The sequence below is a fragment of the Mobula hypostoma genome, chromosome 11, assembly GCF_963921235.1.
Source record: "Mobula hypostoma chromosome 11, sMobHyp1.1, whole genome shotgun sequence".
Classification (NCBI taxonomy): domain Eukaryota; kingdom Metazoa; phylum Chordata; class Chondrichthyes; order Myliobatiformes; family Myliobatidae; genus Mobula; species Mobula hypostoma.
In genome coordinates, this window is record NC_086107.1 from 100,181,102 (window position 1) to 100,195,483 (window position 14,382).

General features: G+C 37.9%; 1 protein-coding gene across 3 annotated transcripts in view; it reads left to right on the top strand.

The window, feature by feature from the left end:
- The window catches only part of LOC134354008 (myosin-9-like), a 113,008-nt gene that overhangs the window by 73,032 nt on the left and 25,594 nt on the right, over nucleotides 1-14,382 (top strand). For all 3 annotated transcript variants that reach the window (XM_063062656.1, XM_063062655.1, XM_063062657.1), the window contains 12 exons: nucleotides 561-721; nucleotides 1,655-1,763; nucleotides 3,173-3,304; nucleotides 4,557-4,763; nucleotides 5,735-5,872; nucleotides 5,997-6,120; nucleotides 7,446-7,617; nucleotides 7,879-8,091; nucleotides 8,888-9,032; nucleotides 10,131-10,337; nucleotides 10,804-10,908; nucleotides 12,796-12,948. In XM_063062656.1, coding sequence (XP_062918726.1) covers nucleotides 561-721; nucleotides 1,655-1,763; nucleotides 3,173-3,304; nucleotides 4,557-4,763; nucleotides 5,735-5,872; nucleotides 5,997-6,120; nucleotides 7,446-7,617; nucleotides 7,879-8,091; nucleotides 8,888-9,032; nucleotides 10,131-10,337; nucleotides 10,804-10,908; nucleotides 12,796-12,948 — 1,866 coding nt within the window. The remainder of the gene's footprint in view (nucleotides 1-560; nucleotides 722-1,654; nucleotides 1,764-3,172; nucleotides 3,305-4,556; nucleotides 4,764-5,734; nucleotides 5,873-5,996; nucleotides 6,121-7,445; nucleotides 7,618-7,878; nucleotides 8,092-8,887; nucleotides 9,033-10,130; nucleotides 10,338-10,803; nucleotides 10,909-12,795; nucleotides 12,949-14,382) is intronic.

Sequence of the window (14,382 nt, forward strand, 5' to 3'; positions counted from 1 at the left end):
GACAAAAATGACCCTTCAATGTCTAGTTAACTATCCAAAGAATATGCATTAATTGGAGAGCCTAACTAGCTTTTCAATCATTAGTTTGTTGATTTGTGTGTTTGACTTAAAGTAATTTGTGGGTAAGTGAACCTAGAAGAATGCCTAGAACTAACTAGATCTGTTTTGATGAATGTGACAATCTAAAGCAGGGCTTCCCAACCTTTTTTATACCATAGACCCCTATCATTAACTAGGGGGTCTGTGGACTCAGGTTGGGATGGGAGCTCCTGCTTTAAAACTACAGCTTATTTCTTTTGTGTTCCTTAGCCCCCTTTCAGTTTGCATGATATCCTTCCTTCTTTCACAACTCGCATTTGTCTTTTTCTCATGTAGCATTTACGCTAGGCATTAGTGGTTAGCTGTCAGAAACAAGTAGTAGTAAACCACTCAAAGTAGAACTGTCTCGAGTGTTAGCTAGTACCTTAATGTGTGTCTGCATCTGTCAGCTCAGTCTCTTCATCCATTGGAAAAGACCAATTTACTTCAATAATTGTTCCTGGAAACACTTTATCCTACAGATCAAAGCTCTAGAATTGGATCCTAACTTGTACCGTATTGGACAGAGTAAGGTGTTCTTCCGTGCTGGTGTGTTAGCTCACCTTGAGGAAGAAAGGGACTTGAAGATCACAGATGTCATCATTGAATTCCAAGCTTTGTGTAGAGGTTATTTGGCAAGAAAGTAAGATCCTTATTTTTAAATTCTTCCAGTATTTTGTAACTGAGAGACAAGAAAGCTTTGTACTTCTCCACAACCTTCATTTTAAAAGGATGTTCATTTTCTTTTAATTTGAAACTTAGCCCCTTTGTTTGACAAAAGTAAATCTGATTTATAGTAATCTAATGAAATTAACCACTTATTATTATCTGCCACAATGAGAGTGAAGTTCTCTTGTAGCTTCAGTAATTTCCAGTCTACTCAGTGGATGTGTTTGCTGGTACAGATTATCCAAGTGATCATCAGCTCTGTTCATCCCACGCTGATCTGTGGTGATATATTTTTTCCCACTGTTCCAGTTGGTTTATTGGAATGTTAGTTTGAATTGCGAGTGAACAAATAGAAATTTGTTGTACATTCATGTGTACATGCCTTAGTACTGTCTATATCCATCAAGCCCCATACTGTCATGTTAAAAAATATGGTTCTCTTTTGACTTGGACTCCATTTTACAAACCAAAAGTTAACCAGGCAATCATTTGCCAAGTGGCTATCAATCTAGGTTTATAATTTTACTTGATGTATTATTGATCATGTCCTTTCCTGTTTACATGGGTTGTCAATAAATGGCTTGATGCAATTAGACACTTGAATTGGTAAATGACGATTTGTGCTCTGAAGAAAGCAGAGCATGCTGTTTACATGAATGTTACCAGAACAGCACTCCAAAGCTTTAGTCAACTGATTTCCATTGTATATTCCAACTCATAAGGTTTGTCATTTGATCAAAGCCCACATTCCTTGGAGATTCTGTCCCAAGTAATCGATCTGAGATTTTGTTTACAGGCTTAAAATTCATTCTGTATTTTAGTGTTTGATTCATGCAGCCAATTTAAAACGGTCAAGTTGGTGCTAAGCTATTTTTAATGGCATTGTTCCTGTTGCCACTTATTATAGGGCCTTTGCTAGACGTCAACAGCAACTGAATGCCATGAAGGTAATTCAGAGGAATTGTGCTGCTTACCTGAAGCTACGCAACTGGCAGTGGTGGAGGCTGTTTACAAAGGCAAGTATGATGTCTTGTACAACAGATTGAAACTTGTAAGCTTTTTTGTAAATTTCTACGAGGGTACTTAATTTCTAGATGAAATTCACTGTGGCATGGATTTCTCATAGATACAAAAAATGAACATAGTTAATACTCAGGCCCTCCATTACGTAAAAGTATTAACATAAACTTTGTCCTTCTCCTAAATCACAAGGAGGCAAGATTCTCCCTTGTAACCACAGCAGCTTTTATGCTAATGATCTCTAAATCAGAAGCTCCAACTTGTGCCACTGACCAATTGTCATTTCTTTTTTGGGCTATGGTGTTGTGTTGTCTGAAGCTGGCAAATTTCAAGGATTTCCAAGTGTTGTACGTGTCACTCAGCTGCCCCCCTATTCCATGTAATTAAATGCTACCCTAATTAGGGAGAGGCTTGTTTCCCACAAAGCCTCAAGCAGCAATCCCCCTAACATGTGGACACTGCAGGAGCAAGCTCTGGAGAACTTTTACCAATGTTCCCAGTAGCACACAATGAGTAAATTGAGTTTATTGCAGAACAATGTGAAATTATGTTTTTTAGAAGACCTGATAATGAAAAGACCATAGAAGAATAGTATGATTTTTGTATATGTGGTTAAGCGATAAGATATTGGTGTTCACATATACTAAACAGGCATGCCAAGTTTATTAATGAAATGTATATTAATGGGTATGTACATCAAATTAGAATTTGTGCTAAACTGTTGATTGTATCTCAGCTGGAGCATTATAAATAATTTTCGAAAGCTGTAGGTACTTTGGAAAGGGTTTACTACTATGTCATTAGGGATGATGGACTTCATTTCAGAAATTATTGGAAAATTTAGAACTAGTGTCTTTGGAATCAAAAATATAAAGAGGTGATTCAGTTGATTTGAAAGTGAGCAAGTAGTGAGCAAGCTATTCTATGAAGTGGTGTATTGCTAGAGGTCTTTATATATAAAAAAATAGCAAATAGTTCAAGTTGATGAAAAATGTTCAGAGTTGGGATTATTCTATCTGAAAAGATGAGAAACATTGCAAAGGTGCTTGAGGATGAGGAATGCACAGAATTATCAGATAAGTAATAGAAAGAACTAAAATATCAAGTTCTATTCAGAAAAGGGCATTTAAATTAATATGTTGTAACATAAAGGAGGGACTTTTTGTGAAACCTCTGTATTGCCATCATTGAACTAATGGCTTTATGCTGCCATGTGAAAGGGCAGAATATGAGAATTCTTTTTCTTAATTCCGCCCCCCCCCCCGAACCTTAGCCCCCAAAAAACACACAAAAACCTCAAATCAAATTTTTGATGCTTTCATACACAAAGATACAAGCATCTTTTGCATATTGCTAAGAGTTGCCTGGTAAATTTTCATCTAACTTGCACTACAAATGCACACAGGTGAAACCATTACTACAAGTGAGTCGACAGGAAGAGGAAATGTTTGCCAAGGAGGATGAGTTGCAGAAAACCAAGGAGAAGCAACTGCAAGCAGAGAATAAGCTAACTGAACTACAGGAGCAACAAGCCCAGGTGAGAATGTATCACCTATGATAATCCATGGAGTAACACAATGAAATTTGATTGGATCACATAATAGTATTTGTGTCACCACTGAGAAGGATCTGGTTCTGTTCACTGAAGGAAATAATTTCTTAGTGAAATATCTTTGATTAAAAACAAAATTCTGTTTCTAATAGCTAGTTGATTATGATGTACATAAAATGCAGACTGAAGTTAAGTGCATCTAGTAGCTTTGATTTTTAAAATGGTGTGAATAATCAGAACTACTCATAATTACAAAAGGCTGTTTATAAATAGAACCTGAAATGTTATCGTTTATTTTCATCATTTAGGAATGAATTGTTTATATGATTCTTTTTTCCCTTGTCCAACTTTTATTATGAGTCCCAGGTTTAGTATTGTGCTGTCTGTACCAGTTTATCTATTTCCATGTTTCTACAAAACCAATTGCAATTTAAGTATACCTGCACGGTTTATTCATTGAAGATAAATTGACTTGAAATATCCCAACTTTGGTGATGAGTTATTGATAACAGAAGTTTTAATATAAAACTAGAAAGTTTTTGAAAAGTGCATATTGAAAATAAAATGCCCTGCTAGATGGAAAGCCCTGGTGATCTCTGCAGCTTTAGTACCCCTAGACTAGCTACTGGGCACAGGCTGTGAAGAGGAATAAAGCGGACAGACTTCAGGCCAAACTGATAAATGCCCAGAATCTGATGACCATGGAGTAGCAATACTATAAGTTTATTAACAATTTCATTGGCGCATTTGGGCTGATTCAAGAAAACAAAATGGTCGTATAGTATACACTAGGAGCAGTCCTTGCAGTTGAGCTAACTGGAGCAGATTAGGTGATCATAGTCATACAGCATAGGAACAAACCATTCAGCTCAAGTCTTTGCTGACCAGTGGACACCCACTTGAATTAATTATCTCCATGACAAGAATTGTATAATATTTTGAAATAAATTCCCCTTCCAGCTACCCTACAATCCCCAATATTTCCCAAATTTCCTCAGCAATATATAATCAATTTAATCTTTGTGCAAGACAAGTTATCTTGCACCGTTTATGTCTACTGGAATCAGATAACTTGTTTTTCATTTTCAGTAGAAACTGAATTGCATGACTTCATTCATCCAAATACTTTGTGCATTAGTTGTAATGACGGGTTCATCACCAAACTATAGACTAACGGTTGGAGTTTGTTGTTTTAATTTGCCCGTTGATGCTAACAAACTTGCTAATTGCCTCACAGTTACTGGCTGAGAAGTCTGCTCTGCAGGAGCAGCTGCAGGCTGAGACTGAACTCTGTGCTGAGGCAGAGGAGATGCGGGCACGACTTGCTTCTAAGAAACAGGAGCTAGAGGAGATCCTACATGATCTAGAGGCGCGGGTAGAAGAGGAGGAAGAGCGCTGCCAGCAGCTACTCACAGAAAAGAAAAAAATGCATCAAAACATCCAGGTAAAGTGCACATCTGTTGCAATAGTAGGAGAAGCTGAGTGATAAGGTCTGCAATAATAGTGGAATAAACTGCAAGCTCCTTGTAACCCAAGAAAACTTTCAGGATGAAATTAAGATCTTTTTTGACCTTAAAATGACAGTTGTTAAAGGAAACTTGTGTAGTATTTTAAATGTCAGTAATATATAATGAATTTAATCTTTGTACAATACATCTTGCACCATCTACGTCAACTAGAGTCAGGGATAACTTGTTTTTTGTTATCAGTGGAAAATTAACTACATGATTTCATTAATGCAAACACTTCATGTGTTAGTTCTAATAGCAGGTTCATCACCAAACTATGGATGAATTACATATGCTGACAATTCAGTCACAAGTATCAGTTAATAGGGCCAGACTTCATTCTATGCTGCCTTGGGAGAGGTGCAAGACTTGGCTAAATTAGAGAGAAAAGAATTGAACCTAGAAAATCCCCTTCAATCCCTATAGACAAAAGCTATTTCAGGAAATCCAATTTGATTGTGATTATTGGAGAGAAATCGCATAACATTAGGTGTAGAGAAAGTAGTTGAATCTGAAGTTGCAAACATGAGGGTGCAAGTCATAGTGTGGCATTTAGGGGCTACTATAACTAGCTCTGTTCTGACTATTCTGGTGAACTTGTTGTTTGGTACTCTGCTTAAAAATTGAAGAACCTTTTCACGTTTTAAACATTGAAGTTAAAGGGTTGCATATTCCCACAAAGCATGTAGAAAGTAGAAAATGTGTGCCTTGTCAGATTTTAGAGTTGATGCTTTTGGAAGGATAAATTTTAAAATGTGTTATAATTGCATTCAACACCTATTCCATATTTTATTTTGTGAGTTAAAAGTATTTGAATATCCCCGTGTTCGGTGTTAAGGACAGTTACTTTGTATGTTAAAAGAATGGCAACTAGCGATGATTCATGTTGATTCCCGTCCATTTCTAGGAGTTGGAGGAACAACTGGAAGAGGAAGAAGCAGCTAGGCAAAAACTGCAGCTCGAGAAAGTGACTGCTGAAGCTAAGCTGAAGAAAATGGACGATGAAATCCTGGTTCTGGATGATCAAAACAATAAACTGTCAAAGGTTAACATCCTGTTCAATAAGTTTTTGACATACAGAATAGTTTGATTTAAAATTAAAACCTTTTAAATACTGGAGTAATGTTTCTTCATCTCAATGTGTTTATTTGCGATGTGTGCAAATGCAGGAAAAGAAACTTATGGAAGAGAGAATAGCTGAGTTCACCACCAACCTTGCTGAAGAAGAAGAAAAGTCGAAAAGCCTGGCAAAACTCAAGGCCAAACATGAAACAATGATTTCAGACCTTGAAGGTGAGGTTGATTTAAATGTTTATTCAACTTGAATGATTTTCTTGACTATTTTGGAGGGTTAATCACCTGAGTGTTTAATCTGAGGCTCTCTGTTGGTCGGAGTCAATCATGAATGTTCTGTCCCAACTGTCTACATGATACGCAAGGCAGGTCAGTACTATATGGAAAGCAAGCTGTTGCCCATGTAGCAGGCGGGCTTCCCCTCTCCAGGCAGCTGATGAACCCAAAGGAACAGCAGAGACCAATGCAGTTCGGCACTAGCGGTCAGTGTTGAACTCAACATAGGATTGCCTTAGAGATTCCAGCTCTGGAATTTTCCTTAAGGTTTACTCCCGAAGCCTTCCCTGTGCATGGGTATAGCTGCAAGACAGCAAAGGTTTGAGGTCAGAGTTTTCCTTCTGTTAGATAAGCTGATAACCACGTTTGACTAGTTTCATTTGTCCGAGGCGAATGGTTTTAAGGTGCCAGTAACCTGCATTTGCCCTTTCTCCTGTCAGTAGAAACAGTTCCACCAGGCTTAGTAGCTAAACCACACGCGAAGGCCAGGAGATGGACTCGGTTGTCAGAGGCTATTTGATATGCACGCCGTTGGGAGCATTTAATAGGTAGTGGGAGCTTATCTTCACTATTACCCCCAGCTAAAGCAACCTTAAGGAATCGAGTGTTCAATCAAAATCACATTTAAACCATGCTAGGTACTAAAATGCCCATGAGTGGATTTCAGTGATTAAACATGGATTCTTTGGTAGTTTTTTGCTCCTGAGGTACATCTTGAAGAACGTGCACTTGGTTGTAAAAGCCAATGTACTGACAAATCTGATTCTATGCTCGCAGTATCACTTGTAGAATCAGAGTAAGGCAGGAGGCTATTAGCAATTTATCCTTAAGCTAGCGGTAACTGGACAAATTTGGAACCAATTTCAAGCTAAAAGTATAAAAATTGAGACTGAGTTTATGGTTACAGCTATTCCCCCTATGAGAATCATATTTGCATCCTGGGAGAGAATGGTCTATAGAAATGCTTTTTCCTCTATGCTTAAGTTTAATTGCCATTCAGCAATATAGGAATACCCATGAATACAGCTAAACAAAAGTATTACTCTATTTTTGAAAGGATAGGTTTTCAGGTAAAAAGTACTGTGCACTAACTTGATGTATTAGATTTTATTTAGGTAGTTCACTTGAGCATAATTGGTCCATTATGGGGGTGGTGGACTTTCAAATTCCCTGTATTCAATAGCCATTTCCATCCTGAACAGGGTTGGAGCTTCCAACAGTCTTAACAGTATATTAACTACAGTTCTACATTGCTTGTTTCCTGACAGACCGTCTGAGGAGGGAGGAGAAACAGCGACAGGAACTGGAGAAGAATCGTCGAAAGTTGGAGGGAGATTCATCAGATTTGCACGACCAGATTGCTGAGCTACAACAACAGATTGCAGAGCTTAAAGCACAGCTGGCCAAGAAGGAAGACGAACTTCAGGCTGCACTGGCCAGGTAAAATTGTACTAAGAGTGTAGTGGAGAAGATAAACATACTCCTTAATAGTTATGTTCCTTGCCTTTGCATTGGTCATTTGGTCCTCTAGAGGCCTTTCCTGTTATAGATTTAATGTTTGATATTTACTTCAGTATTTCAATTTGGTTTTTTCAATTTACATTATAGCTAATGCAAAATAACTTACCATAAATGCTGATCTCTCCTGCAAACATCAATGTGTGAATTTTCTTTCCCTCCTTGATTCATTGTGTTCTAAAGAATGGAAGAAGAATCTTCATACAAGAATGCGGCCCTCAAGAAAATCCGTGAGCTGGAATCTCATATTAGTGAGCTGCAAGAGGATCTCGAGTCTGAGAGGGCAGCCAGAAGTAAGGCTGACAAACAGAAGAGAGATCTTGGTGAGGAGCTAGAAGCTTTGAAAACAGAGCTGGAAGATACTCTTGATTCAACAGCTGCCCAGCAGGAACTCAGGTAATCACACAAAGGGACTGAGTATATTTGCAAGGATCAATGTGCTTAGAATTTCAAGTTGCAGCCTCTGCTGGTATTGATAATTGATACAAAGTTCCTTTTGGAAATTCATTTAAGGGACAGGTGCCTATTTTCCTATTGGCTGTTTTCCACATGTTTTGAAGAAAAAGTAAACTGACAAACTCTATTTGTTGTCACACTTAGCAAGCACTTTCTAATGTCAGGTTTCAGTAATATTAGATTTCTTTTTAGTTATTGTGAATATGCACTACAAATTCTTTAAACTTGTTAATAATGCCATCTTGTATTGAAACTCATTAAAAATTTTTTTAAAAACTTGCATTTTGAAGTGCTTTGTTAAATCCTAAGGCTAGTTATATTTCGGAGCTGACCATATTAAGTGAAATCAGTGTTCAGGTAAACCCAGCAACTACTTTGCCTTGTGGTGATGTTTTTTTCCATCATTGATATTTATTTCCCTGTCATTTGGGAGCAAAACACTGACCAGAACACCTACCTTTTGAATGATGCTTGGAGATCTTGTTCATCAAGTGGACTGAGTTTGTCATCTGAAAGATGGCACCTCCAAAAATGTGTGATTACTTTGTATGGCACTAAACTATCAGATTATGCAATGTTTGCCAAGCTTCAGCAGAAGGACTTGATGATCTTGGTAATTGGGGTACTAATTAAATTTTGTGTCTCCCTCAGTACTATGAACTTGATAATTTTTTGTAACTACTTTTCTACACTTGAGTGTTGACCTTTGTTTTCTCCCTTTTTAAAATCTTTAAAGAGCAAAGCGTGAGCAAGAGGTGAGCCAGATGAAGAGAGCTCTGGAAGATGAAGCTAAAACTCATGAAATGCAGATTCAAGAAATGAGGCAGAAACATTCCCAGATTGTGGAGGATCTGTCTGAGCAACTGGAGCAGACAAAACGGGTATGTCAGTTTCTCTGCTGGCATCAAGAATAAAGCTGATGAACCTGTAATAAAAGATGGGGGAAATTAATTTACTGAGAGAAAGTGCTACCTTCACGTCCATCTGAAATCAGTCTTCAAAAATTGACAACACCAGAGATTGCAAATGCTAAAATATGGAGCAACAAACGAGCCCAGCAGGTCAAGCAGCATTAGTGGGGTGTGAGGGGAAGAAATTGCTAACAGTTCATGGGGCGAAACACTTTGTCAGGAGGTCAAAGCAGAGAATAGTGAATTATAAAATAAAAAATGATTGTGTTTTTTTGACAGACAATGTTTATTTTGAATTTGTCATCCTTTTTGAAAATGATGTTTTCTTCTGTTTGAGCAATGAATTTAAAACCCCTCCTGCCCCTTTCCCATTTACCAAGCAGTTAAAACAATCACTCATTAGTTGTACATAAATTGTGCACTAAAAATACAGAAACCTATTTGGGACTTGAATATGCTAGTGATTTTTTAAAAAAAAATCTTAAAATGGATGTTCACCCCTTGGGTTTTCTTGTATTCCATGTAATCTGTTTTAACACCGTAGCTTTTCTTCTCTCCCCCCCGCCCCCCCCCCGTACTCATCCTGTTTCTTAAAATATTTCGGGCACTTCTTCAGGTGGATCTACAGTCTAGTTACTGGCTATAGGAAATTCTATCAATAGACTTTATTAATTTTTATGACCACTGCTTTTGAATTTTCATTGCATCTCCATATCTACATTTCAACCTATTTATAATTAATAAAATATATCTCATGGTTAATTTTATCTTCTTCTAAGTTCCATCTTATTAAACCTTGTGACTGCAAGTCTGTTATAATATCACCCACATGTCATATGGTGATCGAAAATGCACAATACTCCCAGAAGTTAGGTGATAAAGGATTTGACGAGCAGAGCTACAAGCATTGAATTTCTTGTGCTATTTGCCAGATTTGTAGGTAATCTCATTACTGAAAACATAAGCACTGCATCATTTAACATATGCCTAGAAGTAATAGATGTGACTTTGAATTGCTTTAGACTGGATTCTAACAACTTGAACTGACTGAATCTGTTCTCCCTGTAGTTCAGATCTGGAGTGGAAAAGGCTAAGCAAGGCTTGGAGAATGAACGCAATGAATTGAGCATTGAGGTGAAGAATCTGATGCAGGCCAAGGCAGATTCTGAGCACAAACGCAAGAAACTGGAGTCAGTGTTGCAGGAGCTGCAGGTTAAAAGCACAGATGGAGATCGAACTCGGGCAGAGCTCAGTGAGAAAGTCTGCAAGCTTCAGGTAAAAGCACAAGCTGGATGTTGCTCTCAGTCTTTGAGATGTTGTTTGTAATTCAAAGCCATATAACCATGTGTGCAAGCACCAACCAATTGAGTGGTCAGGAAGCTATAGTAAAGAGTAATTGTTAGTTTATTATTTGTGTTTTGTGGTTATTCCTTGTTTTTAAAAAATGTATTTTTGAACTCATCAATAGAACCATAATTTTAAAGGCTTTAAAGGGCTATCAAAATTTTAAAGGTGGTCACAGTTGAATTTTATTTAAAACTGGTGCTGCTTTCGGCCTCAGTTGCAGTAAGTTATCAACAAGGCTCTTGTTTTGGGGGTAATAAAGGCAATTAGGTTTCATCGATACTGCCAGTCTGGAAGTGACCAGAGAGGGGAGCAGTGTCTTAATTCATGACCGGGGTTTGCTGACGTAACTTGACCTTAGTCCTGGTAATTGAAAAGTTTATTCTTTTTTGTGCAGAATGAATTAGACAACGTCTCTACCCTCATGAATCAAGCAGAAAGTAAGGTCATTAAACTGACTAAGGACCACAGCACAGTGGAATCCCACCTGCAGGACGCCCAGGTATGTAACATTTATAACGGATTTGTGCTTTTTTTTCAAGTTTCTTTATTTTTCTAAATTACAAATCTAAGGTATTGAATCTTAAAATAAGAGCTCCATAGAATTAGGCTATTTGGTCCTTTAAATCTGCTCTGCCATTCAATCAGTGATTTATTTTCCCTCGTAACCCCATTCTCCTGCCTTCTCCCTATAGCCTTTGACATCCTTAATAATCAAGAACCTATGAACCGCTGTTTAAAATATACTCAATGACTTGGCCTCCACAGGCAGTTGTGGCAATGAATTCCACAGATTTATCACATTCTAGCTGAAGAAATTCCTCCTCACCTCTATACTTTAGCTACTTTAATCCATGATAAATTGTTTACTGCACATTGTTTACTGAGAATTTCTTTATTCCTGTTTAAGAACTATAGGGGTTATCGGCATAGTGATTTGTTACTGGACTAATATTGAGAGATCTGGGCCAGTAATGTTCAAATCCCAGCTCAGTTGTCAGGCACTCTGTAATGATTACAAAAACACTCATGGTTCACCATTGTCTTTATTTCCCAGTCTGACTTGCATGTGCCTTAAGATCCTCCAATATCTCAAGACGCTAACCACACTTAACCACCCTCTAAGGCAGGAGTTCCCAGCATTTTTTATGCCATTAACTAAAGTGGTTGTAGACCTCAGGTTGGGAGCTTCTGCTCTAAGGTGACCTAGCAAGCTGTAATTTCAAGTTGCAGGTAGAAATAGATTGTTAAATGCCTTTCTCGGAAATGTCTACATCACAGGCGTACTTTGACAATTGCTTCAATAACCTGAAGCTTGAAGTTACTTTTAATTTCTAAGTGGTGAGAAGCTAATGATTTTTTTAAAAGTTCAATGATATTTACGTTTTAAAATGAGCTGCTTTCTAATTATCAGAAGGTACTACTGCTATGTTTTTAAAAAGCTTGTAACCACATGATAAATAGAACCAGTAGCTGGTCATTTAGATCCCTGCGGCTGGTGTGTCACTCAGTAAGGTTATGGCTGATCTGTTACTCAGTGCCACTTTACTATACTAATTCCATATCCTTTAATATCCAAAACATATTAAGGGAATTAAGGAATATACTTAAACTGGTACAGTTTGTAAGACAAGTCGGGGAAAGGAAACAGATTTACTTTCAATTGGTCTTTCACTAAAATTTATAGATATATTAACAGTAAGGACCAGAATATCATTTTCTTAAGTGTTTGATTTTGTCCACATTAACTGTTCTCCATTGGGGTGGGGGAACAAGAATCTCTTTTTGTAATTCTTTGTGTTAAGGAGAATAACTTGACATTCTTGCCTATAACCTGTTTTGGTCCCTCTGTTCTACCCTCTCAGCTAATACATTAGTAAGCTTGGTACATTGCACTCCTTATCATCCATGTCATTAGCTTTGTACAAAGCTGAAATCCCAGTTCTGATCTGTATAGCACCTTTTGAATAAAAGCTTACCAAGCTAAGCAAAAATGTTAATTCCTCCTGTTTTCTATTACTCCGCATTGAGAGAAATTACATGAGAGGGTATTTAGCTGGAGTTAACAAATACAAAGGTGCTAAATGGGGGGGGGGGGGTTAGGTTGTTATTTTTAGAAATAAGGTTAGTTGAAGAGAGAGGGAGACAGTAATGGGGGCCAGCAAGTAGAAACCTTACTGAAAATGTAATGAGTGTTTGGAGATGGCCTACTTTACAAGTTGGTGGTGCATCACAAACCCCATTGATAATCAGATTTTCATTGTTTGACTCTGGTGCTTCTCTCACAGAGAAATAGGAGTGTTTCAGGTTCTAGCGTATCCAGTAACATGAAATATTTTTGTCCCACTTCACAAATGTTGTACCTTCTATTTTCTCATCCCTTGTGCAGGAGCTCCTTCAAGAAGAGACTCGCCAGAAGTTGGCATTTGGCACCAAACTGCGACACATGGAAGATGAGAATAGTCGGCTTCATGAGCAGTTGGAAGAGGAGGAAGAAGCAAAGAAAAACTTGGAGAAACAAATTTCTGCCCTCCAGACTCAGGTAAAATTGTCTTTGTATGTTTCCTGTTGCTCTTTTACTATGTAAAGCTTCTCAATGGCAGCCTTAATAGGTGAGCAGACATATGGACATACTTAAGGTTTACAGACTTTTACTCAAGGAAATGTGATTCAAATTTAGTGCAAGATTTTGGGTCCTAATCTGTTCATTGCATTCTTGTACATCAAGCTACTTTTTAAATTTATTGAGAGCGATGGCTTTTCTATCCATTTTAGGCAAGTGCTTCACGTGCCTGTCATCTTCAATGAAGACTATTTTCAACTTTTCAGATAATTGGTAGAATAAATCTATGCCCCATTGTTACTAACTTATCTGCAGGCAAGATGTAATACTGTGCAAATACAATATTTGTTCCGTAGGGCTCAATTATATCTCTCCCTCAACCTCTAGTTGTAAAAAAAAAGGTAATCAAAAGCCCATCCAATTTTTCCCGTAATTAACCTTTTCCAGCCTCTGCATGGTAATTTCAAATTCTTTCAGTATCCTCAAATGGTACTTCTGCCCCTTATTGACCAAACTATAAGTGGTAAACTGGACCTGGGTTATTTTTATTTAGTTGGAACATGGTCATCAGATTCAGGAATTCACTGAAAGAATTTCTCAAGTGTGCAAGATCCATTCATCTTCAATTACCTCATTTATGGCACCTACCTTTTATAATGCAGGGATAATTTACTGAATACACACTATTCAATTCTGCTTGCAATTCCTCAACAGAAAATGCAGTTTGTGCCAACAACCAGCAGGATCTGGACAATATTCAGGCATGAAAAATCAAAGCTGTAGATGCTAGAAATGTGAAATAAAACAGTTTGCTGGAAACACTCAGCAGGTCGGGTAGCATCAGCTGAAAGCAAAACAAAAGACCATTAGTTAAAACTGGAAAAAACAGGTTAGTTTTAAATTTGCAGAGAGGATGGGAAGGGGATGGAAAGGACAAAGAGGATGTACTTGTGTGCAAGATAGAAGCCCCATTGTGATCTGCGGTAGATTGAGCTGTAAGGACCGCATGGTAGTGTAGTGGTTAGTGCAGACCCAGGTGCAGTTCTATCACTTTCTGTAAGAAGTTTGTACATTCACTCCATGACCATGTGAGTTTCCTCTGGGTGCTCCAATTTCCTCCCATATTCCAAAGACATACTGTTAATGGGTCACATGGGTGTCATTGGGTGGTATGGGCTCGTTGGGTTGGAAGGCCTGATACCATCCTGTGTCTATAAATAAATGAACAGTTGCACAATATGGAAGCAGGCTCCCGACCCAACTCATCCACGCTGACCAAGTAAAATTAGTGTTGACTTGGAAAGGCTGTCTGTTCTCCTGAGCCAAGGTAGAGGAAACGAGATGCAGTCAAGGACTGTTAAACTTTGGTTAGAGAGGAATCTACAGTTTAGAACAGTGGGCATTTCAAATACA